The sequence below is a fragment of the Ischnura elegans genome, chromosome 5 (genome assembly GCF_921293095.1).
Source record: "Ischnura elegans chromosome 5, ioIscEleg1.1, whole genome shotgun sequence".
In the NCBI taxonomy this organism is placed as follows: domain Eukaryota; kingdom Metazoa; phylum Arthropoda; class Insecta; order Odonata; family Coenagrionidae; genus Ischnura; species Ischnura elegans.
Window position 1 is genome coordinate 45340649 of NC_060250.1, and position 26176 is coordinate 45366824.

At 38.2% G+C, this 26176-nt stretch overlaps 1 protein-coding gene across 1 annotated transcript in view; it reads right to left on the reverse strand.

The window, feature by feature from the left end:
- LOC124158797 (laminin subunit alpha-like) overlaps positions 1–13604 on the reverse strand; it is a 129280-nt gene extending 115676 nt beyond the window's left edge. The window contains exons 1-5 of the mRNA XM_046534115.1: positions 13413–13604; positions 4018–4332; positions 3367–3513; positions 2575–2702; positions 45–174 (exon numbers count right to left, since the gene is read on the reverse strand). Of these exons, the coding sequence (XP_046390071.1) occupies positions 45–174; positions 2575–2702; positions 3367–3513; positions 4018–4296 (684 nt within the window). The 5' untranslated portion in view covers positions 4297–4332; positions 13413–13604. The remainder of the gene's footprint in view (positions 1–44; positions 175–2574; positions 2703–3366; positions 3514–4017; positions 4333–13412) is intronic.
- Positions 13605–26176: the final 12572 nt, after the last annotated feature.

Sequence of the window (26176 nt, forward strand, 5' to 3'; positions counted from 1 at the left end):
TAAAAATTCATTGTAATCAAAGAGAAAAGTATAAAAATTCATACCTCATCTCTATCAAATTTTACTCCAGTTTTAACAGGTTCAATTAATTTCGATTGTGTTGTATCACATATAACAGAGTCATCATGAATTGGTTTTTGAATTGGATCAATGTTAAATACATCCTCGCATTGCCTGAAAATGGATTGCATACAAATAATTGCATTGATTGCCTGAAAAACAGTGAAATGAATGAATGAAAATAAATCAATTTCCTAGCATGCTCCCCATCATGTGCCGCCTTATGGTGTCTCACTCGACTTCAAATGTTATTTAGTATTTAGTGACACACCATGAGGCATCTAACTGCTATGCTGGATAAATATCTTGACACAAATGTAACAGTAACTCCATGGAGCCCTGGTAGCGAACATGCTATAGTATCAACTGGCCTTTCTTTCCTTACTCTATGATAAATTTTTAAACCCATCTTGAGCAATACACTTTTTCAATACTGCCCCAGGAAATAAGTGGTAATACAAGGTAAAACAAGATGCACTTGGAAATACTCTCTCTCGGAAAGACTCAAATTATGGCTCCTGAATACAGGCAACACTTCACTCAAGTATTCTTCACAAGACTGTATTCTGAGAAGTATGTGAAGAGTAGGTGAACCAAAGCTGAACCATTATGGATTCCTATCCACGTTGATGAGCTGAGCAAATGCACTGAGGTTGATGGATAGAAAATGGCCAGCCCTCGGACCAACACAAGAAGGCAATTCTGTCAGTAACACATTTGCATTTTTCAGTTGGCAACTGTCAATGGACAAACAGGATATGAAAATGCAAAATGAATAGCAGCATTCACTATCCTTAAAACTGAAGAAATGTAAATTTTGAATGGATAAAGGATTGAAAAAAATCATATGACACATTCAGCACTGTAGTTTTCATTCAAAGCAATTAACATGTTCGCTGTGGAGTTGAATCTCCTTTTCCAGGTTCATACTGGAGGCACCCACCGATTAGTCAGGTGTATACTTAATTCTGCTCAGTGTGACCCACCACTGGGTCATGCATAGGTTCATCTTCTAGCTACTGCCTATAATTAGTACCACATTCAGGGGCCTTCTTCCAAAGGAAGCAGGTGGAGGGAAAGTTGAGGAACGTAGGGCAGCTACTGTTCGGCCCCATTGCAGCTATAAACTATGCTAGATGCCCTCCTAGTACTGTGATTCAATAATGTGGCACAAGGCCACTGCAAGGACTCAAGGGTGCTAATTTCTCGGCTTTCACCTTTTCAGCATTTGATTGAGACCAGTATAAGATGAAGCCACCTGAGATCACCACCCAAGTGGCACCAATACCATATTTTTCAACTGAAAATTGTAAAACTCCATTCTGAAGTGACCACAGGGCAGTGGCGTAACTAACAGTGGCCGGGGGGGGGGAGAGGATTAAGGGGATAGATTCCCTCCAAAGCCTCAGAGAAATAATAAAATTATTTAAAACTATTGTATAGTTTTGACATATAATAACTACATCAGCTTGAAGATAAATTTTAGTGCCAAAATTATGTAAAATGTATTTCCAGGCATGTCAGTTTTCAAAAATTTTTCCGGACCCTGTTGCCTGGGAGGGGGGTTGCCACCCCAGGCAATCTCCTCCACCCCAAATCATATTCCTAATTATGCCACTGCCTCAGGGAATGCAGTCTAGTAACCCACAGGTTCTTTCTGTTCATCAGAGGTGGGCCGAGTTGCATATGGTTAGCCATTTCAGATGGCAACACTCATTCTGGCAAAAGTGTGACCCAATACAGGGCATGCTTGCCTCTGTGTTGAAGGAGTTTCATCCTGAGTGGAATGACCCACGGGTGGGTTACACTTAAATTCCGGTCATATGACCTTACCACGTATAATGAGGACACACCAAGTTTTATGTCTCTAACTTCTCACTTCGCTAAATGGCATCACCAGCATAATGAAGAAAAATGGTAAATTTGCCATTTTACAAGAAAGTTGGGTGTGATGCATTACAGCGAACATGTTAAGAGGAAAACATGCTCCATTTTTGGGTTAAACACAGTACACACCCACAATCAAAGTATAAACTCACAGTCCACAATGACAGATTATGTAGATAATTTCAACACACTCACTGCTGAACAATAAATCAAAACACACCACCATGCGGAACTAATTTTGTGTAATAATATCATATGCAGTGTGGAGGCAAAAATTCAACTATAAGCTAATGACACATTTCCGGTGACTGCGAAACACACACTGAGATGCTATGCACAATTGCAGGGTCTAGTATGAGATAGGGAGACAGATAGGGGGCTAAGAAACATAAGGGGACCAATGCATTGAATTCTAGGCATCTGAATCCCAGGCTAGCAGGGAATGGCTTGAATTCAAGGCATCCATAATGAGTGTGTTAACCTGAGATTACTTCTCTCTAAGATGTTACACTAGTTCAGAAAACTCATACTAGAATAAATGATGGCTCCTACCTAGCCTTTAGTAGATGTGAACAATCTTATTTGACTTGAATACTAAGGAATTTGTTCAAAATAAACACAACTTACTGGAGTGATGTGGCAAAATATTGCCATGGAGAGTATGTAACTCCATAATCCCTGGATTTTTCTAGAACCCAAACAGCTGGTCTAGGAGAATTTGCTGTAGTTAAGTAAATGTAAGAAACAAGAAGTTCCTGCAAAGAATATGAGTTAACAGATGAGAAATATGTATCATAATAATTTACTGTAATTCAGAAGAGTAATAAATACCTTCCTGACTGGTAGAGAGTGAAGTTTGGGTAAAGACATTTAAAAACCTCCAATTTTATCATGTATAAATTGAAATCACTCACATTCCCTGATTTAACTTTGAGATAGAAATTAATAGACAAATTTCATAAAAGCATTAAATACGTCTAATTTTCCTTCAATTACACACCTCTAATTTATTTTCATTTAAAAACAGGCTAAGTTGGATTTAAACTGGCAATTTCTTTGTTTAAATTACACTCTACAACTTCTGGTTGAAGTCGGAGAAATGTTCATTATTTCTAGGAGATGAAGTACCATATTTTTTTATTAAATCTGACCAACTTACTTCTGAAACAATGCCTTTCAACTTCATTTCTTCCTCAAGCCATTGCAAAAGTATTTACCCAACTTTACCAGAATAAATTCAGCTAAAAGCATCTTAATTATATACTGTTCTGTCATAAAATGTATCTAGTCTCCAATGAGTATACTGACAGACAGATTTTTGAGCTGCACAAGATAGTGACCAACTTCAGATCAGTAAATCAGCTAGCATACCCTTAATCATTAATTACATAAATATACAAATATAATTTTTTTACTCACTTGGCCCAAATCAATAGTGAGATTGACCTCCCTGTACTTTTGACCTCTTGATAGTGGAGGGCTTTGCCACCAATTATCTGAATCATCCAAAGCAAAAACAGCAGAATGATTTGTCAGGGGTTCCCTTGGATCACACCTTGAGCAGAACTATCAAAAGAAAATTTCAATTATAAAATTTTTCATAATGATGCTTAAAGGCTATATTCGACCAATTTAAATAATATGGCAAACATTTCATCAACAGAAAAGGTTAACAAAGATGATTCCATCACAAATTCAGTGTCTCTAACGTGAAAATATATTTGACAGTGAAATTGTTCATACACAGAAGGAAATAACAGGAAATTTTACTAAAAATCTGTATTACCGTCCCTAAATTCAATTAAAAATATTTTTCCGGAATGATAACATATTTCCTTTGCATTTTTCATAATCCTTTGCAAGACAAAGATTCGTCTTTACTATATCGTCAAAGTTATCCAGTCTCAATTCAAGAGGAGCAAAAAGCGTTATAAATCTAAATAAATTCTTGTAAATGATTCATGGATTTCCCAACGCCAAGTTAGAGAAACAAATAAAATAATTTATGGCTTCACTTTTGGCTTTATTCCACTGCTTCCCTATTTCATTATCAATTCAGTTAAACCTTGCCTGTCCATTAATTTGGATGTCCATGTTTTTTTCCGGATTCCGCTCTTCGTGGGCACCATCGATAAGGCAGTAAAATTCCTCAATCGGGTATTCGTTCCCGTGGGAATCCACTTCGACCCCGCAGGTGGAAGTTGCTGTTATCTTCCATCCCCGAAAATCTGAGAAATCAAGCGCTGGAGGCTGCAGGGATTTCGAGGACGCAGCCAAGCTGGTTGAGATCACTGCCGTGAGTGCAAGCAGGGAGAGGCTGGTCACCCATGGAGTCCGATGAGGCGTCATCTTCAGACTCTGGCGAGCGCTGCCGCCGCTCGCCAACTATTGGGAGATAAAAAGGTTTCGGATTGATACGGAAAGTCGCGGCGATCAGCGTAATCAATGCAGCTCGTATAATCCAAAACTAATCGGCCTCGGGAAGATTGAATACTTCGATTTTTCCCGGCGAATAATAGGGTAGTTTCCTTCATCAAAGAAAATGTAAGGCATTGATTGCGATTCGTTACCCACCATTAGTGTATTCATAATATACAAATTATTTGGTTTTAGAAATACCGGTTTAGACGAATGGCAATGGTCAACTTCATTCTCATTTGAAAAAGGCCAGATTGGCGCCCAGGCGATGCCACTCCACGTGATGTCACAGGTCGAGTAGATAGGAGTTTTACACCGTCTGAGATTACCAATGCATGCATGAGGCACAGAGCTCAGGGAAACATGTCTTAATAATCACCTATTAAAACTGCCTAAGGTCGGAAAGTTTCCTTCGGTTGACAAGGTATTAATAATCCTTATTTAAGGCAAGCGCTACCAGCTAGCATGGTACTCTGCTACCTGCTAGCATCCTGCGTCGTAGCCTCGCCTGCTCAAAGCCTCGCCCCAAGGTCACCTCAATTGCGGCAGCGGGAGCCAGAACGTCGTCACACGGGAGTTTTCCCGGCATTCATACTTACCCGTCGCGTTTTCGCGCGCTTGAAATTTTTCACTTTTCATTTAATCGCGAAAAATAGATATCGTCATTTAATAATCTAAAAGCATGAAATACGTACTCCAGGAGTAATAATCTTCCGATTTAGGCAATAAATAAATAATAGGAAACCACCCTATTAGGTTATAGCAGTGCCGGAACTAGGACTGTTGTCAGGGGGGTGGGGGCAAACATCAGTTCGCCGTCCCTCTTCTCCTGATCTCCCCTCGCTCACTCATTCCCCACCACTAAAATATAATACATCCGCAAGTTCTTTTTTGAGATGCGGTAGATGAAATTACGCTCCGTGTGTTCGCCATAAAGAAGTTTTATCAATATTATTGCTCAATAATTAATTTATAATAATTTTTAAAAGATTTAATAGGAAAAACTCTAACTTTTTAAAATATGCTTTTCAAATTTTGCCGACCCCTGAAATCTGCCGCCCGATCCTGTTCCCCCTTTTCCCCGCCCTAGTTTCGGGCCTGGGTAATATAGTTACCTCGATTTTTTTACTGGGTGGGTTTACTTGGGTACGTAGCTAGGAAGGGGGATTTAGAGGCTTCAATCTCCCTTTCCCGAAATTTTTATCACTGTGGCGACTACCTACGATACATTTGCTGATGAGAGTCTCATCATGAGACCACTATCCTCAGGCACTCTATTTGCCGATACACAAGCATTTGTTTTCCAATAACCAACGTTGAATTTAACTTCAAACACTTTGCAAAGGAAATATATCGCTCATTCAATGAAATGTATCGTTTTCCGATAAGTGCGAATTTGACAACAAAATTTCAGTATAGGCAACCCACATAGCACCCCACGCTCCCCTTGGCTACGTGCCTCGTCTACAGTTGACATTGAACTAACGTTTCGATGATGCAGTCTCATATGATCTACAAATGTTAATTTTAACTCTTAAAACGCTGATAGAGTACGAGTTTCCCTCTGGGTCTTCCGTGAAAATTGAACTACAGCTTCAGTAACAAAACTCTCATATGAGTGATGTATGATCTTAGGTTTTCCCGGCGTATCAGTAGCAGAAAAGTTTCTCGGGTTTTTCACCGGTTGATGTCAAACCATGTGTCCCGACGTTTCGAACAGCGACTTGCTGATCATCCTCAGGGGATATTCCGAACGATAATTTGGAAGATCCCCTAGGGATGATTAGCAAGTCGCTGCTCGAAACGTCTGGAGACATCAACCGGTGGAAAACCCGAGAAACTTTTATGTCTCATATGAGTAATAGGGTTGAATGTAACTCTTACAACATTGACAAATTGCAGGTTTCCCGCCGAACTGAAAATGGACCACAGATCCGAAGACGCAGACTGCTAATACATTTCACCCTGAAGACGATAACAGGCTGCGTCCTCTAAACGCTGGTCATCAGCAACATCGCGCATCAACCGCAGACCGGGTGGAAAAAAAACCTCTCTCTGCAAACGTTAAAAGGGTAAAATTTAATAGGGTAGTTTCCTTCATCAAAGAAAACGAAAGGCATTGATTGCGATTCGTTACCCACAATTAGTGTATTCATAATATACAATTATTTGGTTTTAGAATCCCAGTTTAGACGAATGTTTATTGTCAATTTTAACCGCATTTGAAAAGGGCCAGATTGGCGCCCATGCGATGCCACTCCACGTGACGTCACAGGGACCTAGTTTCTATACAAGTAGATAGGAGTTTTACATCGTCTGAGATTACCAATGCATTCATGAGGCACCGAGCTCAGGGAAACATCTGTTAATAATCACCTATTAAAACTGCCTAAGGTCGGAAAGTTTCCTTCGTTTGATAGGGTATTAATAATACTTATTTAAGCCAAGCGCTACCTGCTAGCATGGTACTCTGCTACCTGCTAGCAGCCAGCATCGTATCAGCGCTCAAAGCCTCGCCCCAAGGTCACCTCACACGCCGACAGCGGGAACCAGAATGACGTCACACGGCGTTTTCCCAGCATTCATACTTAGTCGTCGCGTTTTCGTGCGCTTGAAAATTTTCACTTTTCATTTAATCGCTAAAAATATATATCGTCATTTAAAAATCTAAAAGCGTGAAATACGTACTCCAGGAGTAATAATCTTTCGATTCAGGCAATAAAAAAATAATAGGAAACCACCCTATTCCCTGAGGGTAATGGTAGATTGAGCCATCGAAAAGTTGATTTAATTTTAACGGCAGACAAATTGAACCCTAGAACTATATCCCAAGAATTCGTCGGAGATACTTGATATTTTTAAACATCACACTAACAACCCTTGCACATTACACATTTTCGCCCGTACGGGAAAAAATCGCACGGTTTTAAATCGTTCACGGCTGAAACCGTCTGGTGTGAAAGTGTGCATTTGGTTACGTGGATCACTAAGCAGAAAGACGATATGGTAGCCGTGTGGCCGCAGTGGAACTGGACGGCTGCAATGCGGCTAAAAACCGTGCCCGATTTTTAACCGCACAATGTGAAAGGTCTTGTAGTCTTCTTCAGTGGACTAATAGAAAAAGCCCCGTGCTGTTTTTTCCCGCACGGGCGAAACCGTGTAATGTGCAAGGAGCGTAAGGGGTTGTTTACCAATTTTATTTCTTACCGAATCTGACAGTGTTGACCCGACTTAGCCCGTTTTTTGGTCCGTTGCTAAACTTCAGCGCAATCGGCGACGAAAAATCGGAGTCATCCATCCTCCAAAATGTACTCCGAATTTTTTAGATCCTTTTCAATGGGCTCTAGTTCTCTTTTCATACTCAAAACAGAAGTTTTAATCATTGAAAAGCAATGTTCCATTATAGTTATAAATGTGGTCAAAAGTTTATTCATTTACGTCTAATTTATTTATTTTCTTTTGAAATATAAATTTAAATTGGTCAAGTTTTGCGCATTCATTGATGGGATACTTGTACGAAAATATGAGTAATAGTGTCCATTTTTGTTAAATTTCAGCTCCTACGTAATTATACAGTACCTAATTCGTAATTAAACAAATGAAGGGGTCATGCAAAAGGAGTCTCCAACCTCTCATATTCAAATGAGAGTAACGGTGAATGATGTTAGCAGACGAAACGTAAAGTTCACAGCATAGGAAAGTAAATGTAACAACGCTTCCAGCCAAATCAAAAGTACGTTCATGCTTGCTGTGGAATAACATCTTCGAGAATAAAAAAATACCAGGACACAGTTGGTGATGACTAAATGCCTTAAAAGGAAAATATGACGAAAATAATTCACCTGGTCTATTTGCACTTTAAAATTTGTCACCGCCTCAAGTTTCGATTGCTCAGCAATCGTTTTCAAGGTTTTTTCACTTTCAAGACGTAAAAAAATAACTGCTGAGCAATGGAAATAATGAGGTTTTAAAGTGTGGAGTAATCAAACTAACCTAGCCTTGAAGTTTGCAAGTCTCCTTCTTGACCGCGGAAAACATTCTATCACTGATAAATCCGAGGGCTTTTCATCCCACCGATCTTTAATATTTGAAGCCCATTCCACGGATAATCATTTAATCATAGCTATCATTTTTCATTTCCTCAAAATTCTAGCATTTTCTTCTTGGTGATAGAAAATTACCAGAAATTTACGAATTACGTACTGCATATTTGCGTGGGAGATTAAACTTAAAAATTGAACAATAGGGTAGTGTCCTTCATCAAAGAAAACGAAAGGCATTGATTGCGATTCGTTACCCAACATGAACGTATTCATAATATACAAATTATTTGGTTTTAGAAATCCCAGTTAAGACGAATGGCAATGGTCAATTTTAACCTCATTTGAAAAAGGCCACATTGGCGCCCATGCGATTCCACTCCACGTGACGTCACAGGGCCCTATATTCTATACGAGTAGTCAGGAGTCGTCTGAGATTACCAATGCATGCATGCGGCACAGAGCTCACGGAAGCATTTCTTAATAATCAACTATTAAAATAGCCTATCGTCGGAAAGTTTCTTTCGTTTGATAGGGTATTAATAATCCTTATTTAAGCCAAGCACTACCTGCTAGCAGCCTGCATCGTATCGGGGCTCATAGCCTTGCACCAAGGTGGCCTCAAACGACGGCAGCTGGAACCAGAATGACGTCACACGGGCTATTCCCAGCATTCATACATAGCCGTCGCGTTTTTGCGTGCTTGAAATTTTTAACTTTTCGTTTAATCGCGAAAACTAGATATCACCATTTAAAAATCTAAAAGCGTGAAATGCGCAGGGTAATAATCTTTCGATTTAGGCAATTAAAAAAAAAGGAAACCACCCTAGTACTCATATTTTCGTATATAAGTACCCCATAATTGAATGCGCAAAACTTGAACAATGAAATTAGACGTAAATAAATCAACTTTTGACCACACTTATAAATATAATGTAGCATTGCTTTCCAATGATTAGAATTTCTGTTTCGAGCATGAAAAGAGAACAAGAGCTCATCGAAAAGTATCTAAAAAAATGCGGAGTGCATTTTAGTAGTATATATTAGGAACGAACTTTTCGTCAATAACAAGAATAAATGTTTCTGACTATGAAACACTGATACTGTACATAACTTAAATTTCGAATGAATAAAAATATCGCTAAATTGATTTTTTACTGTACATGAGATAACTAGTATGGAGGAGCTATCAACAATATCTTCTGCGTGAAACTTAGTATGAAGGACATTGCACAATGAGAAAAGGAGATTTGAGAGAACACCAGAGCGCATCATTTAGTTCATGGATGGGAAATATTCTCATTTTTTGTAGATAAAAGTATTACAAACTCATTAAAATGACGAAGATAGCAAAGAGAACGCCACAAATAAATACTTAAACATATTGCGAGACAATACTCAAGAAGTCTAATTTCGAGGTCGTCATGCACATTTTTAGTAGAAATCAACTATTCTCGAGCAGCAAAATACGCTTGGTCTAGAGTAACCCTCATTTTGAAGCTCCTACGGCATTTTTCGCCTACAACTCTTAGTACAGAAACTAGCACCTATTGCCACAGCGAAACGTATTTGCGTGAAAATATGCCAGTAGGGAAAACAAACTGAGAAATAGCGCGAATTTGGACAGGTGAGAAGACCGGTCGGAAGATTTCCTTAGTTAGAGTATTTGTGTACGGAGATACTCTTCATACAATTATCAGAAGCCACGTTAGATACATGGAATGTATAACGACTACGCGGTCACAAATTTCGACCACTTCTTTTTCCGTAACGTATCATGAAGCAATTACGTAAATACGTATTCGCAGTGTAACAGAGAAAGATAAACATGGATAAAGCGACTATTTCATGCGCCTTGTAATTTAAAAATAAAATTCGATCTGAAATAAAACACAAAGAGCCATGTTGTTTCAACTTCGAGAAACTTTTTCGGCATAAAAATTTATAGTTAAAAACTTAAACTTCAAGCCGTCGCGACGCGTCGAATCGACTGGAAGACTAACGATGACTCATTTTATTACGTGTTCTAGCCATCAACTCTTGGAGGCAATGGCCGATAGCGATAAGTTATCACGTCAGTGTACGCGTTTCATTGAGAATAATTCCTTCTATTCATCGAGCCCACCAAATTCCGGCGATACTCGCGCAGCGTACCTACCTGATTGAACGCCGAAATTTCAAAACGGAAGTAACAGCGTCACTTAAAATCATAAATAATCGATGTGCTCAATAAAATCATGTGAAGTCACTGCAGCGAGAAATTAAATTTCACTCACTCAGCCTTACTTCGATTCCAAACTGATAAGATTGAATAGGAGAGAGGAGTTAAAAATATGATAGGCGAACCCACGGAGGTGTTTTGACAGCCATATCTAAAGAGAGGCGCCCTTGTCAATTTGGTTATTCTCATGATACCGATGTTTGTTTCCGGATTGCACACATCCCGATGAAAATTTGTACTGTGCACTTGTTGATGACCTAAAGACTGAAATGCGTAGCAAGAAATGGTAAACTTGAGGAAAAGGCCGGGCTCGATAGCGATAAGTTATCACTTCAGGATAGGTTTGTTATTGAGAATAATTCCTTCTTTTCATTGGGCTAAACAAATTCTGGCCAAAGGTGGCCTCGGTGGCGGTGGGCAACAATGCTTGCCTGCCAAACCGAAGGTCGCGGGTCGAATCCCGCGTGGGTAGCTTGCCTCTATCCAGGGCATGGATGTTTGTGATCAGAGGCGGATCCAGGGAGGAGCTAGGGGGGGCTATAATGGTAATTTTGTTCGGACCCCCACCAATGCTGGGAGATTCCCCCGGCCCCCCCACCTCGCTCCCCCTTGTCCCCATCCTGGATCCGCCACTGTTTGTGATAATCCATTGTTATTTGATGTAGCCCCCCGATGTAAAAGCCTGATAGAGGTGTTTTCGGGGCGATGAATAAAAATAAAAAAAAATAAAAGTTCCATCTCGTTTCATTGTCAATAGCAGGTAATAGTCATTCCATCCGCTACACCTCGCCTGTTTTAATAACTCTCACCAAAGTTTCTATTATGCCATGCTGAGATTGCAATTCAATGCTTCAGCTGTTTCTATAAATGACATTGTTGATAGTTAATAGCTTCAGAGTTAATTGACTAAATAAAACGAAAGCTCAATACTTGAATCCGTAGGGAATTCTTTTTATCCTGAAATCCCCAAAATCTACAGGTTACGGGTCCAGGTTTATTTAAAAAACGGAAAAGGAATCTTAAATGTTGAAGATGACGGAAGCTGAAAAATATCGGATCCCATTGTCGATGGAATAAATTTCAGCAATTGGAAATTTAGGATGGAAGCGCTATTGGAAGAGCTGGAATTACTATATTTTGTGGAAGAATCTTACTTTAATCGAGTGAAATTTGTGGACGCAGAGAAAGATTCGGAACGCACCGTAAAGGAAAGAAAATTGGAGAATTAACGCAATCGTGCGGTCAACTAAAAGGCTGTTTTGGTGATTTTCCGTTGCAATCCTGAGGATTTTCCGCGTCGATACATAAGTTTGGATGACATATGGATTCATCACTATAATACAGGGACAAATAACAGGTAAAACAATGGAATTTTGAAGATGAACGGGCTCCAAAGTAGGCGAAGATGTTAAAATGGGCCGGTCAAGTCATGGCAACGATATTTTGGAATGTATGCGGAATTATCCCCATAGATTAATTGGAAACTGGGAAAACGATAAGAAGAGAGTATTATGCATTGCTATTCGACCGGTTGATCGTAGAAATCAAGAAAAGCGCGCTCATTTTAAGCAGAAAAATTTCTTTCGTCAACAAGACAATGCACAGTTGCACACCTGATCATATTCAATAGCTAAAATTACACTATTTGAGTTTCAATTATTACAAAATTCATCGTATTCACCATATTTGGCCTCCGGTGACTTTTCCTAATTTCGCAACTTCAAGGAATGGCTTTGCGGACAAAGATTTACGCATAAAGAGGAGCTCATCGCCCAAACAAATGCCTATTTTGTGGAGATTCCGAAATTCTACTTTTTGGATGACTTTTCCTTATTTCGCAACTTCAAGGAATGGATTTGCGGACAAAGATTTACGCATAAAGAGGAGCTCATCGCCCAAACAAATGCCTATTTTGTGGAGATTCCGAAATTCTACTTTTTGGATGGCTTAGACGGCTTCGAAAAATGCTTAAAAAATTTTATATGGCTAAAAGAAGACCATGATGAAAATAGAAAAAAATTGACCCAATATAATTTGTTTATAATACCTTTTTCTAAAGACTTGTTGAATGACCCTCGTACATCCTTCAATTTCTATTGAGCTACTACTTAATTTGCCTGCCCACCTCCGCCACAGACACTGAGGCAAGAATCTCCGAAACGTCCCTGTCAGTTCTTCCCGTGTTTCCCTAGAGGTTAGGCATACGTGTGAGATTCGACGGAAGACTTACTTATCTTATCCAGGGCTACTGACCATGGAGGACTCCTTAATGGAAATGCAGGTTGATATATGGAGTACTGAGCCCAAGTGGATGTTTGAAAGGAGCTCACCTCAATCATATGCCTGTATAGGATCGCTTCTTGTACTTCCGCTTGACACATAGGTGCATTTACACATCGCTGTTCTAATTTGCGTCATCGGAAAAAATAAAAGCCTTTTTTATTGGAAGTCCAAAATTCAGAAACACTCAAACGGTTTCAGCTTCTTCAGGCCATATAAAAAGAGCACACGTACTCCTCTTACTCTTGAAAACATTCAACATTGAATGAACTCTTGAAAATGGCTTGAAAACGTTTCAAAGAAAAATTTCTCCGAAATAAAATATTTAAAACGCCCGCCTCCAAAATGCATGAAAATTATCAGCAAACGGGAAAAATCCAAACACGATTCAAAATTGGTTGAAGAAAGATTTTGATGCTACGTGAGATTAAACGGGCAATATTGAGAAAATACTATCCTTAACTTTCCTTCAGGCAGGAAATGAAAGAGAGAATATTCAGATTTACCTTGGACTTCCAGCTCCTAGATCAAATCGAGAGGATCAAAGAAATATCCAGCGCCGAATACCACGGAACGAATACTTCTTAAGTTAAGTTCCTCAACGGCCAAGAGAATTAGTCTTCAGTGCACCCTTACAAAGCTCCTGAGCACACACTGTAACGAACCGACCGACTCCGTAGCAACGTGGGTGAGGCGCGAACCGCAAGGTGTATATTATCAGGGGATTTCTGCTTATGCGGCTCTGCGGGGCATCGGATAGGCGAGATCTCGTCCGCATCGCAGGCACATGGGAGCCGAGACACTCGACTCACGCATTCTCGACTCGAGATAGCCATTGCCGCTGCTCTAAGCGATTCTATCATCTCCGCGGACTCCCACTCGCGAGTGAGAACGACAGTATTTGTGGCGCCAAAGGACTCTTTTATCTGCTTTTTCGAAGGTTTTCGAAAGCAAATATACACCTGGATGGGGGAAAAACGCTGTATCGTACGGCGGGAGATAGATATGACGTCTCCGGAAATAAATCATTAAGTAAGGCTCCATTTGATATAATAATCTGAATATGATGTTCAAGGCGGTATGAGGTTGGTTTGGCTGCTTGCGAGTTGGCTTCATGCACCGTAAGCTCAGGTTAAAATCCAGGTTAGGGCGAAAATTATTCAGTAAGCCCCCATTGGATATGATCATCTGGATATGATATACAATGAGGTATTAGATAGGTGTAGTTGCAAGAGTGTTGGCTTCGCAACCCGGTTTAAAACCAAGGATGGCAAGGGAAACTAAACGAAAGCCAGAGCAAGTATAATTTCAATAGTTTCGTTCCCGGGAGCGTAATGTAGAAATGAAATGGATTTAAACCCGGGGAGCTAAACTCAGGGTCGAAACGAAATCGGATTCAAAACTATTTCGGGTCGAAACTAGACTAAAACTCTGGGACGAAACGAAACGCATATAATGTCTCGCACCGGAGGGACCACGTGCTCCACCTTCGAACGGTTTAGTTTCGACCCACGTACCGAGTACGAAGTATGGTTGAATGAAGTAGAGGTTAGGCCTACCGCCATTAGATGCATGGGACACTCATATTTTTACCACTTACAGGAGAGCGGTGAACGCCAACCGGCCATTCGATTTTTAAGCACAATGCTTTAACCTCCCTACGCGTATGTCAAACGTAACAGGTCGAAACTATTCCCTCTTATTCCCCTCCACTCAAATTGGGATCGAAACTTAACTATGAGCAGCGGAGTTCCGATTAATTTCGTTTCGTTTCCGAGAGTAAAGTTTCGTTTCGTCGGGAGGGACCCAGAGAGAAAGCATAAAAATATGCTAAGCTTTTGTCGAACAGCAATCAAACCGAGATCAGCGTATTGACTGATATTCCCTATCACTGAGTTAAATTTGCTGAATTACCAACTTTCATCGATGAAGATGGTCGCTGTAATAACAAATATTTAAGATCGGTGAAAGAACCTTTCCAAGAGAATTTTAGAAACTAAAGAATCTAACTTTGATTCAATAATAAGGCATGTTCCGTATATAAGACCGAAATCAGTTCTCACCAATACCCTTGGACACTTTCAATTATTGACAATCTAGAAAAAAATATTTCCAAGGATTTTATACATACGACACAAAAACAAAAATAATTAAAATTTTCAACAAAATGCCACCTAGAAATACACGTAATAGTAGGCTAAGCTATTTATTTTACCCATGAGTGAATAAAAAATTTAAGGCAATAATTTTTTCCGTAGAAATATTATTTCTCACCTATATACGGTTCCACCTTCAGAAAATTTACTGATACGCATAGAAACTGTAACATAAAGTAACAATGGACGAATGAAAAATTTCAATGAGATTAATTTAAGGGACTATGGGTGCAGTTAGTGAATAAAAAGGACAAAAGAGGATCCGCTGCTTGCTCGAGCTGGGCGAGAATAAACCGCGTTTGGTGGCGTTTAGTGGGAGTTTCTAAGAATAGAATCGATCAAGAGGAAGGATGATGCACGTGAATAAATAAAATTAGAGCGGAAAAATTGACTGATAACGTGAAAAGAATTCGAAGCGGATGTATGACGCAAAGGGTACACTTCGAGAATTCCTGAGATAGGAGAGAATAAAGTCAAATGATTCGGCGAAGAGAGACTTAAAAATCAAACCAAAAGAGATTGTGAAAAGAATTTTCAAAGAATGCGCTGTAAGAATAAGAGGAAAGAAAAGCACGTAAGTTATATTTGGCGGTTTTGATGAAGACGATTGCTATCAAATAAATTATTTAAGCTTGGATCTGAGGTTCTCCACGTTGGTAAAGGCTTCCGGGCGTTCCTCATCTTAGAGTTGCCTAGAAATTCCGGCTAATGTGACACAAGCTAAAATTACATCAGAGAAAGAAGAATGCACAAAAATATGAATAGTAGGCAGCTAGTGATGTGGAAGATGCTCGGAGAAAACTGGAGTTAATTTGAAGTTAGTCATGTGGACCTGGAAATAAGACCAAAATGGGAAAAAGACGAGGCCAACAGAAAGCGGGAAAACTAAAGGTACAAAACAGTTGTGGTGAGGACGTGCTACAGAGATAGTAAGATTCCTGCCATATTTATGGAAATGATAACGGTAATCCTCAGGGATTGCGACGCAGCTCTTTTAACAGGGAAGCATAGATAAGCAAGAATTAGGTCGTAATATAGACAAATAAAAAAATAAGCATCGAAATTTAAAAGGTTTAATTAGTTAATACACTAAAATACGGATTCATCGAAAAGTTTATATAAAGAAAGCATTCTCGGGTTCTCCATCGGGTAATTGGAAGCATGCCTCCTGACTTTTCGAAGAATGGCATGCTATTCTCATGGCATCTTCTGGATGCCATCTCTCAAGATTGCATTTAGATGATCCCCTGAGGATGGAGAAAAAGTCTTTCTTTGATACGTCGGGAGACATGCAGCCAATTACACATTGGAGAATCCCAGAATCCTTTCTGCACCTGGCACCCCGGGGAAATCTGAGATCTTTCAAATTTATATAAATTTTAATTCGAAATTTTTAATTGTCATACGCGTTTTTTGCCCAAATCTAACTTGAAAATCGCACTAAAATTTCTCATATTAATATGAACGATTACAGTTTCAAATATTAAATAAAAACAATGATTTCTCTGTACTTTTTAGCTTAAAAGTAGACCGTCCAAGTAGGTTATTACCTACTTCCGTGGAGCCAGTGCTACTACCTCTTTGACAATAGTTTCCACGCGGCAATGCATGTTACGAACCCATGCCTAAGTAGCTCAAATATCATGAAACACATCCCACTATTTTAGAAACCATTATTTGAACCCTCGTATTAGGATATCCGTTATATTCTCGTTTAAACGGGTATTTAGCATTCAACGGATTGCCGCCCCTGTTCTACGGGGATGCAATCCATACAGCACGGATGCAAAAGGGGGTTGCATGCACACAAGGGCCTGATTAGAATTTTTTGCCATTCACACATATGCTTATAAATACAGATAGTAAAGATTAACTGGTAAATACGTTACTTACCATATGAAGATACCATATACATATACACAAATGCCTACACAAATTATACTGGTGATTAGGGTTTGCACAATCAAAAAAGTTTGCAGCAAAAATATCCATACTAAAAATTACTGAAAGCAAAAATGTATTTCAGTAAAGGAAAATACATTATGTTAGGATATTTTATTTCATAGGACCGGGTTATACACTCAATCCCAGTTGGTCAGAGCACATCAAGCCCTACTAAATCTTAGAAGGTTTCATAATGAAGGAAAGGATAAGCCCTGCTTGCATAACAAATAGGCCACCAAGTGTGGAAAAAAGTTCCCTCATTCACCTATGTGAACTTTGCGCTGATTGGGAAAACACATCAGCATAGCACCACAAATGCAGCTAACTTGATGTTGATACTATACCGCTTGACATATTTATCCCTTTTGCTGCGACTAACTCTCTGGTAAGCCACTTGACACATGTGTTGGAAAAGTGAAGGGCTTCATTCCACACTACAGGGAGAACAAAAAGGTATGTTCACAGCAGCCTACCGTGCGATCATACCAGGCTAATGGTTGGGACTTCCCTCTTTTTATTTATGCAAGTCTATGCAGACCTCGTCTAGCAAGTTGAAGGCAAACTTTAATAAACAAACCTCTAAAAACAGCTTACCTAGCCAAAGGAACAATAGCAAGCAATAACCCTATAACTGTTTATGTCCGTCAATTACTATTTTCTCTATCAACTTAATTTATTTTCTATTTGATTTGATTCTTAGTAACAATTAAACTGATTTTTTCTATTAATGTTCCTTGTTTACTTCATGCATTAAAACAATGAACCTCATAACCACAGATTTGATGTAGTAACACTAAGAATAACAATCCTTAGGCCTGCAAATGAGACTCAGCCCACTGGCCAATTGCAATTCTTTGACCAAAACTCAGAAACAAATGTGTCTTTGGATAGGGGAAGAGGGGACAGTCTGGCCCACCCACCCAAGGTAATGCTAGGCATAGGCATAGCTAAGGTGGGGCTGGGAGGGGGCATGTCCTAAAAATTAAGCTTCATCATCCCATTCCTTACACCATTCTGGTGGCCAAGTGGGAACTGTGTTGGGCATCTTACCAATGGGTTCTAGGTTTGAATTCCACGTAAAGATTTCTGGACACCCCACAAAAGTATCATAGACATGCAAGGTTGGTCAGGGAAATGAACTGTTACCCGTACCCTCAAAATGTTAATTCCATATCGATGGCTAAGTTCTAACAATACCTATCTCAAAATTTGGTCAGTCTGATTTAATGCTGCTAATACTGTTGATAAAAAAAATAAAATTCCAGCAAAAAACAACTCTTTGTTTGCAAATGTATGCATATCAGTTTGATGTACTTTTGGTTTTTAATTTCAATTAAAATTATGTACAGGTAATTATAAAAATTAATAATTTTTTGCTGAAAAGTTGCTATTTTTGAGATATGTGTTGTTAGAACTTAGTCATCGATGTGCCAATGGCCAACACTGGAGTCATCTCCACCTTATCAACCCAAACCAACATACAGGATGATTATTAAGAGAGTGATGTACATAATCCATTAACAATCCGTAACATAGTGTCAAATAAAAGGTCTTTTGATCCACTGCAAGAAACCTGGAATAAAACCTAGCTCAGCTTATGCCACAAGTAAAATAAAAGCTGTGTCAAGCCACATAATTTTGTCACAGTCATCTTAAATTTATCTGCCTATTTCAATTTCTCACTTATAGTGACTTCCAATTACAAAAAAGTTGATTCACCACCCTTTAAGCATACACTTTCTTTACATTCCTGCTTCAAAGTAAAGTAACTTGAAGATATTTTGGAGAAATAAATTCCTTACTATGGACCTAATCAGACAAAAACATCTTGTTGCAACAGAGAAGTTTCAATCAACACCAAAGCTGACAAAGCAAGAGCTTTAGCAGTTGCTCCTAAAAATACTAACTTTGCCAAGGTAGTGTAGGGTTGGGGTAGAAGAAAGGCTGCGCACAGTATGGAATCACATTTTTTACCAATGAAAATAATAACATTGAATTTTCAACACAAATTTTATTTCTGATGCGAAATGTTTCAATTCACAGATGACATCACTGGTAGGTAGCAAATGTTACTTTTTATGTCAATTTTAATAGTTACTTATCCAGGACAATTGTGTAAGCAATTTGTGTTATGTAATTTGATTTGTGAAGCATTGGTACGTGTTGCCACTCCCAAATTGTCTTTGTGAGTACTTATCCAGGACAATTGTGTTCATGATTTATGTGACAATTGGATTTGTGAATAAAAAGTGAATGCTACAGTACTCTACCAAATACGCATCTCTTGGAATGGAAATAATTCAGGATACTAAGTATGGAACTTGGAACTTTGAAATTGTGTTGTGTGTGAAAAGAGAGGAGGCAAGAATTCCAAGGTAGGCAATCATAAAATAAAATCCCTAAATAAAAATTCACCCTCTCTTCCAACACTTCAACTGAAGCAGAAAGGAAATGGTAAATTAAAAAGCAGCAGTATAAAAGCACCAAATTTGAGAACGATGACGAAATCTGGGAGGTAAAAAAAAAAAAATTAAATAAGAAACAGGGGAAGGGGAGGAGGGAAGGGCTATGATAATATTAAAACTGTTAAGGCTATACAAATCCTCATTGAAAATAAAGTGAGACCTGTAGAGTAAAGTCATAATAACATTGAAAATGTTGAGCCTATTTAAGGTCTTATTGAAACTAATAAGATACTTATATAGAGTAATGTCAATACAGTAATTGTTGGGAAGGGAATAGATTGAAAAGATAAGTCTAAACCACAGAGTAAAACTAAACAAAGAAAGGCAGAAACCACATTCATGATCCTTTTATCAGAAATTTGACTTTAGGGTCTGTGCAATGATTAAAAATTTTTTGATGCCCATTTTTAATTTTTTAATCAATGGATAACTTATTTTTTTACGTGAATATGTAAATAGGAAAGAGAGAATAATACATTATTCAGGCGATTGGCTAAGGAAGTGATAGGTGGATGAACCAATTAACAGTTAATAAATGGATCAAGGCTCAAGAGTATATTTAATAAAGAGAAAGTGAGACATTGAACTAATAAATAATAAAATGCTAAAAATATAATTCATCAATTAAATTATTCTAGGAATAAGTGGCAGAGGTAGATCCATACAAATTATAAGGGGAGTGAGTAACTTCTAGGTAGTTTAGAGAGCAAGGGATACTGATAATAAGGGAATACCTAAATGGATAGTGCTAGGCTGGGTGATAAATTTTTAGTTTTCAATCAATTTTGTACTTTCCCCTCTATGAAGAGTTTACTTGGAAGAAATACATGAAGTATTTCTTGGTTTAAAAGTGGAAAATACACAGCAAGAAACTGTTTTTCTTAGATTTTGGGGAGGGAGAGCAAGAGTTCTGCCTTTTATCCCCAGCAGATCCACTATCGGCAGATAATAAGAAGTAATCATCTGGTAAATACCTAATGCATGTAAACTGCTACAGTAACCCAGAAAACAGAGAATCCCTTAAATAATATTTATAAAATGTGGCAACGGGGACTAGAATGCCATGCTAGGTGAATGGAAGTATTGATATGAAATTACCTACAGTGCATTAAGAGCATCGATGATCAAAAGGAGAGGGTGTACAGTTATCGCAGAATTAAAATAGTTATGGCAGAATTAAAATAAAGGTCCAAAATAAACCAACTTATAAAACTACAAACCTATAAATCAACACTGTATGATGATGAGGAATAGGCATAAGAACTGTATCAAAAAATTTCTCAGGTTTTGGAAGAACAAGTGGGTTGATACCTGTATCTTGCAGAAGATATGAAAGACAATCTTAGATTTCTAAGACTGGGTATGAGTAAAAAGGCTAGAATGAGGCATGCTGGGAAACTAAAATAAACTATGACACGTATATCAGAAATAGAACCTTGTAGTAATGCGCAAGTAAAGAATAGTGTCAAATTTATGGAAGAATATGAAGTCATAAATAAATGGGTACATAAGGTAGGAATGATGGAAAATTCATTGAGCTGACAGGAAAGCAGGTTTTGGTAGCCTTACATTTTTTTGGGATTATAATGATAGAGCAAATAGGAAGAGAAGCAAGAGGAAAATCACCAATGGAGTGGACCAGTGAGAGGTACAGTATAGCTTCGATTAATCATCCTAATGAAATTAATCCCAAATAGATGATAAAAAGGGATGGTTAGTAATCCATTCATAAATGCAGGTGGAAGTTGCTTAGCATTTTTTTAATGAACACCTCTACTAAAAAAAAGCACCATCCATAGGACAGCAAATGCAGAGGACCACTTCTCCTGGAGGAGAAACAATACCCTGGGAGTTAGCATCCCTCAGCTACCTAGGTGGTGGAATATTCCAATATGCCTGTTGGTTCATGATCATTCATGGTTCACTCAACCCTACAGGCCTTCTGCAGTCCAAAGCAAACTTTCTCATGGCACATTATGTATCTATTCCTGGCTAATTATTTTTGGAGCAATAAATCTGTGATTACCTGTAAGAGAGTGTATTATTTTTGGTGCTTAAACCATTCTCAACAAACCCTAAAATGACAATTTTATGCAAAAAATTTTAATTTGGTTTCTGCACTATGCTTTTTCTGCATGTTTCATACCCATTTCATTAAAAAAATTAATTTTCATTTGAAGGGTGAGTGTCACCAGGGGAAAAGTATTTGAAGGAACTGGCTAGGAACATGATAGGTTAATAATCCAATGAAAGGTAAATCAAATTACAGCTAATCCAGGCTTTCCGATATATCAAATACACAATGAAGTCTTTTCCTTTCCTCAATCATCATGTCACTTTCTCATTCTTTTTCCATTCAACTCAGTTTCTTCATATTCCTCAATAACAACTTTTCAAGCACCTCCAGTCTTTTCTCATCCTGCTTCAAAAACATCCACATTTCTGCATCATAGAGAACCATGGTCTATATCAGGCTCTTCAATCATCTTTTCCTTATAATTTGACACAACCATCTCCACATTAGCTCTTCTGGATTCATAAATGCAATTTTTTATGCAACGTCATTGCTGATGTGCTATTTTCCTCAACTATATTGCACATTAGGTTAACTTGTTCTACTTATTCTTTGTACCTATCTACTCCTTATCTTAAGTCTCACATTCCTTTCTTTTAAAGCCTTACAAAGCCACATGACTTAGGAATTTTTAAAAAATAAGCCACACTTTCACAGAAAGTCCACTTTCACAGAAAGTCCACTTTCACAGAGTGTCCACACTTTTAACAGAAAGCATCAACCAGTGACTCCAACCGTTTAGAAAACTAGCAAATCAATGCCTGATAATCTGATAACCTCATTGCCTTAAAAATTGATCCAAAATGTAGGGCTTAATATAAAGTGCAGGATCCCAAATCTTAGAAGGGAGATCTGTTTAACTGCTGGTGTGGCACATATTTAGTTAAGGGATTGAACACAAGTAAATATGCATGAAGTAGAATATGAAGGACTGACAAGACTTACACAGGTTGAATGGGGGAGATGAATCTTCTTTCACAGAGGGTAAAAATATTAGCCACTGTGGAGCCCCAAAATTAAGACAGATATTAAATATTTATTTCATTGGAGCCAATCAAGGTACTAAATTGACTTAAAAAATAGAAATGCAGTCTTGAGCAAAAATCATCCTCTTTGCCTGCTATTTCTCTCACCAAATGCCATTTCCCTCAGGTGGTCTATCCCTAGTCTGTCCCAGTTAAAGTGGCGACAGAAGCATGTGAAAACAATCTTCTTGGAATAGACCCATTATGAAATATTCAAAGAGCTTAGTTTGAGAGATTCTCCAAAAGCTATAATGACCATATGGGAATACTTACATGGGATTGGGTTTACTTCATCAAAGAAAACAAAAGGCATTGATTGTGATTCATTACCTACCATTAGTGTATTCACAACATAGAAATTATTTGGTTTTAGAAATCCCAGTTCAGACGAATGTTAATGGCCAATTTTAACCACACTTGAAAAAGACCAGATTGGCGACCATGCAATACCATCCACTTGACGTCACAGGGTGCTATACGAGTAGCCAGGAGTTTTACATTGTCTGAGATTATCTATACATGCATGAAGCACAGAGCTCAGGGAAACATGTCTTAATAATCACCCATTAAAATGCCTATGGTCGGAAAGTTTCCTTCGTTAGATGGGGTATCAATAATCCTTATTTAAGTCAAGCGCTACCTGCTAGCAGGGTACTCTGCTACCTGCTAGCAGTCTGCATCGCCGCAGCGCACACATCCTCGCCCTAAGGTCACCTCACAATGCGGCAGTGAGAACCAGACAGACGTCACATGGGCTTCCCCCAACATTCATACTTAGCTGTCGTGTTTTCACGCGCTTGAAAATTTTCACTTTTCATTTAATCGCGAAAAATAGATATCATCATTAAAAAATCTAAAAGCGTGAAATATGTACTCCAGGAGTAATAAACTTTCAATTTAGGCAAAAAAAAATAATAGGAAACCACCCAATTGTAGCAAGAGAATAAAATAGGTTCCAAATGATAAATTAATGCAAACATTGAAGAAAGGCTAAGGTGAGATGAACAGAAAGGTTAAACAGCAAGCGGCAAATGGAGAATGAGAGCTTGTCACATACAATTACCTATCACATTTCTCATCATTTGGCATTTTGAACTTACCCTGCCAAACATACCATATGGGTGATCTATGAAAAAATACCACTCATCCATAAACCTTGGGGAAAGAAACAAATAAAGTACACCTTGGCATACTTTACTAGTAACTTTAATAATTACAAGTATCTTTAATAAGATACCATAGTAATAGGAGTAAAATATGACATAAAACGAGGAAGCAATAGAATACAGTATTTCGAGGGGCAAACATGACGATACTTCGCTCAACAATTGCCCACCGAATCAAATCCACTCATCTAGTAGCCCTAGTAGTACCACTTGAGTGGATTTGATTCGGTGGGCGATTGTTAAGTGTTTGTGCAGTGGAGGTATCGATGAGCACATTAAATATGTGTAAAAGGATCTAGAAAAGCATTGCATTCAAATATTGATTAACCTCATAGGACCCTTTCAGCAGTAACTTAAACATCAAACTAGATTCAACTCAATTCGGGAATCAATAAACTAGATTCGACATAATGTCTACATTTATAAATGCATGCCTTATAAAATTTTTGAAATAAAGCCAATGATCATACTGTAGAATTTTATGTAGAATTATAGTTTTCAATTTTTTTGCCCTAACTTCACATGTTTGGACCTTATATCTACACCCAGTGAGCCAAATTAGAAAGACTGTCCAAATTGTCATTAAATAATTGAGAGCAAAATCATACACTAACATAAATAAACTTCTCAATTTCAGGAGGGAAATTTGTCAGCATAGAACGAAATTAATTGGTACTGAATGGGGCATAAAATAACATGAATAGGTTTTTATAAGACTTCAGGGGTAACAAAATCAGGGAACAAGACAAATCGAAAATAATAATTAAGACAGTGGTGCGTTTAGCAGCCAAATAATTTTTAGCATCTGAAGCCCCTGTGGGGTAGAGTTAGAACTTAGGACTTTTTTCTTGAAGAAATCATAAGAACCGGCAATAGCCTCTAATCCGAACTAGTATTGCAAATTCGTTTTTTTCTCAAGTTATTAAGGCCAGAAAAACTTGCTATTTTGGCAAAAAACGAAGTTGTAATTTTTTGCCACTGAGGCAACAATTTTACCTGAGGAGACAAAAAGTATATCGCAGACCAATATTTAAAAAATATTCCGTTAATACGGCAATTTCCATCGATTATAAGAACTAATATATTGCTCCCGTCTCCTTAATGATAGCTTTGTAGAAAATAGGCAACCCACAACACGCGGTTGTATTGTTATCCATTTTTGCGAGAAATCAATGACGGTATATTTTAAGCCAATGTTGTAGGAGTTATCACAAAAAATTGTTGAGATGAGCGAAATCGATGTAGAAGGTACTTGATTATGTAGCTTCCGTTCCTGAAATGACATTAGCTTATGGCCTTTGCAAGCTTAAGTACAAAAAGATCAAGGGACTCGACTCCTCCCTCAGAATTTTCAGAGGGTGCAGTCGCAAGTCAGGTAGCAATATAAAACCAATACAAAATAGTCTTCAGGTTGAAACACAATGTGAGAGTGAATATAAATTATAAAGAGAACTCCTTTCACCTTGAGATAAATAATATGCTTTCTATAAGCTTTGATGCTTCTTTCAGATGAAAGAAAAAACGATATAATTCAAACAAAAGAGAGTTAATCATCAATACCTGTTGTTCTTCCACACACTCACCATAATGACTGTGAAAGTGAGACGTTAATAAAATGTATTTTATCGATAAATAAATTTTACAGCGTCGAACTTTCTGAAGAAATAATGAATTCCAAAAGTACATGCCATGTATTTAAATATAAGTTTGGATGAAACTTGGCGTCATGTTCAACCAACGGTTGTATTTTAGCTTTCTTTTTTTGTTTTACCGCCTTTTTGTTTTCGGCGGTCCGTGATTTTGCTTTACCATTGAGTAAACAAGTTTAAGCATTAAATCCAGTGAAAAAAACTGCATTAATATCACTGAACCCTCAAGATACCCCTTAGTCCAAAATACGATAATAGCAAATATGTTTTAACACACGTAGAATGTATACACGGCACATCAAAAGTAAAATAATACCCCTTATGTAATATTTCGAGCCTGCCGCGTGAACGGCGGCGAAATTTACATGAATCGCCATTAGAAAAATTCCCCTGGACCGGGAATAGAACCACTGACCTTCTCCTTTCTGGGCCACCATTAAAATCACCAAGGGAATCAAAGAACCTGGATAACGTGTAGTGGCCTTCGCAGTGGTCCGGAAAGCCAAAGGTCCTTGGTTCGATTCTAATTCCAAGGGAATTCTTTCTCATGGCAATTCATATAAATCATACCCTTTAATCTGGACTCGAACCAGAATCCCCCAAATTAAAAAAAAATCGTCGACATCTCCACTTCTGGTAGAGACATACGATACTCTGCTTATAGTGAAACTTTCCTGAATTACATGGATTTGTTTTCCATTCATTATCACCAATTGGTGGCGCTGGAAATCCAGTTTCATTCCCTCCTATTGTTTGTTTTTTTTAATCCGGTCGAAACGAGCCGCAGCTAC